The 1,355-nt window shown below is 27.6% G+C and overlaps 1 protein-coding gene across 3 annotated transcripts in view; it reads right to left on the bottom strand.

Moving 5' to 3' along the window:
• The window catches only part of FAM172A (family with sequence similarity 172, member A), a 509,928-nt gene that overhangs the window by 272,325 nt on the left and 236,248 nt on the right, over window positions 1–1,355 (bottom strand). For all 3 annotated transcript variants that reach the window (XM_011989449.1, XM_011989450.1, XM_011989452.1), the window contains one exon: window positions 354–572. In XM_011989449.1, the coding sequence (XP_011844839.1) occupies window positions 354–572 (219 nt within the window). The remainder of the gene's footprint in view (window positions 1–353; window positions 573–1,355) is intronic.

Raw genomic sequence — 1,355 nt, 5'->3', positions numbered from 1 at the left:
GCTATGTTTCCTTAAAGAAACAGCATGTTAGGAAATTGAACTGGCAAGTTTTCTGCCTTCTGCATCCATCACAATAAAATTATCTTAGAAAATTTTTCTTGAGGTAGTGTATGACACAAAAGGAAGTAGAATTTGCATTTGTGACTTCTATAAAATGTCACACTGAAATAAGAATGAAGCATTTTATACCTCTGAATTAAAAAACCCATTTAATCCAAGTAGACAGCCATGGGAAATAAATGATGAAAAATAAAAAAATTAATACTTTCTTTAAGAAAAACAAAACAATCTATATAAAATAAAATGTACACAAGGTAAAGAAAATAGTAAAGGAAAGTAGTGGTCTCACTCACTCTGATATACAATTGCATCATTTCTTTTTCTCTTTGGGGGTTACGATACTTCTCATAGAAATCACGTCGCTTCTTTGTTTCTTTAGAAACTTTATCTTTTCTTTCCCGTTTTTCTGCTGGTTCATCTGAACTATCAGATGATGACTGTACATGTATCTTCGGCTTTTCTACTTCAATATAGTTTTCATTGGGATTTAGTACTATAACTCCATATCCTTCCTGTTTTGAAATGAAAGAAGGTAGCATAATTTAAATCTTATAATCCATTTCAATTTTCAAAAAAGTTCTTAATTGCTTCAGACTAAGCAATTTTTATATAGTTGCATATTCATTAAAATACTCCTTTAGGCAGGATTATGATTTTATTTTTTTCAAAAGAAAGTCATTTAAAATTGTTTGCTTTTATTGTGTATACAAATAAGCATTTATTATTTAAAAGAACAAAAAACATAATTGCAACATAAAGATTATAAAGCTTAAATTAAAAAACTAATTCAGATCTCTCAGAACCCAAAAAATGATTGAAATAAATTAGCAAATAACAAGTATACTTTCAAATTATATTAATATTTATACTATCTGTTTCGAGAAAACAACCTCTGAAATCGAAGTTCACAATTCAAACTGCATTTTTTTGTCTATTTTTCTTTACAATGGCCCTTTAATGAGCATTTTTTATTTGTTTGAGCAGTTAAAAAGGAATAAATCTGATATAACATTCCAAAACCACCCATATCTACATTATTATAAACACATAACATCTACCTGTGTACCTTGAATTTTATTCACTTCTTTTCTTACAGGAGGCCAGAAAAATCATAAAGCAAAATAAGCCACTGTCTTACTATAATGTATGGAAACAAGTCTTTAATCTTAAAATTTCTTTCATTTTTCAATCTACCATAAAAATTCTCTTTATTAAAAACTACAACCAGGAAATAAGCAAAGTTCCAAAGTTAAAAAATACAGCTTGTTGAGCTATTAAGGCTTTTTTTTTTTTTT

The sequence above is a fragment of the Mandrillus leucophaeus genome, unplaced genomic scaffold (genome assembly GCF_000951045.1).
Source record: "Mandrillus leucophaeus isolate KB7577 unplaced genomic scaffold, Mleu.le_1.0 Scaffold353, whole genome shotgun sequence".
Classification (NCBI taxonomy): Eukaryota; Metazoa; Chordata; class Mammalia; order Primates; family Cercopithecidae; genus Mandrillus; species Mandrillus leucophaeus.
This window is presented reverse-complemented; position numbering and strand designations above follow the sequence as displayed.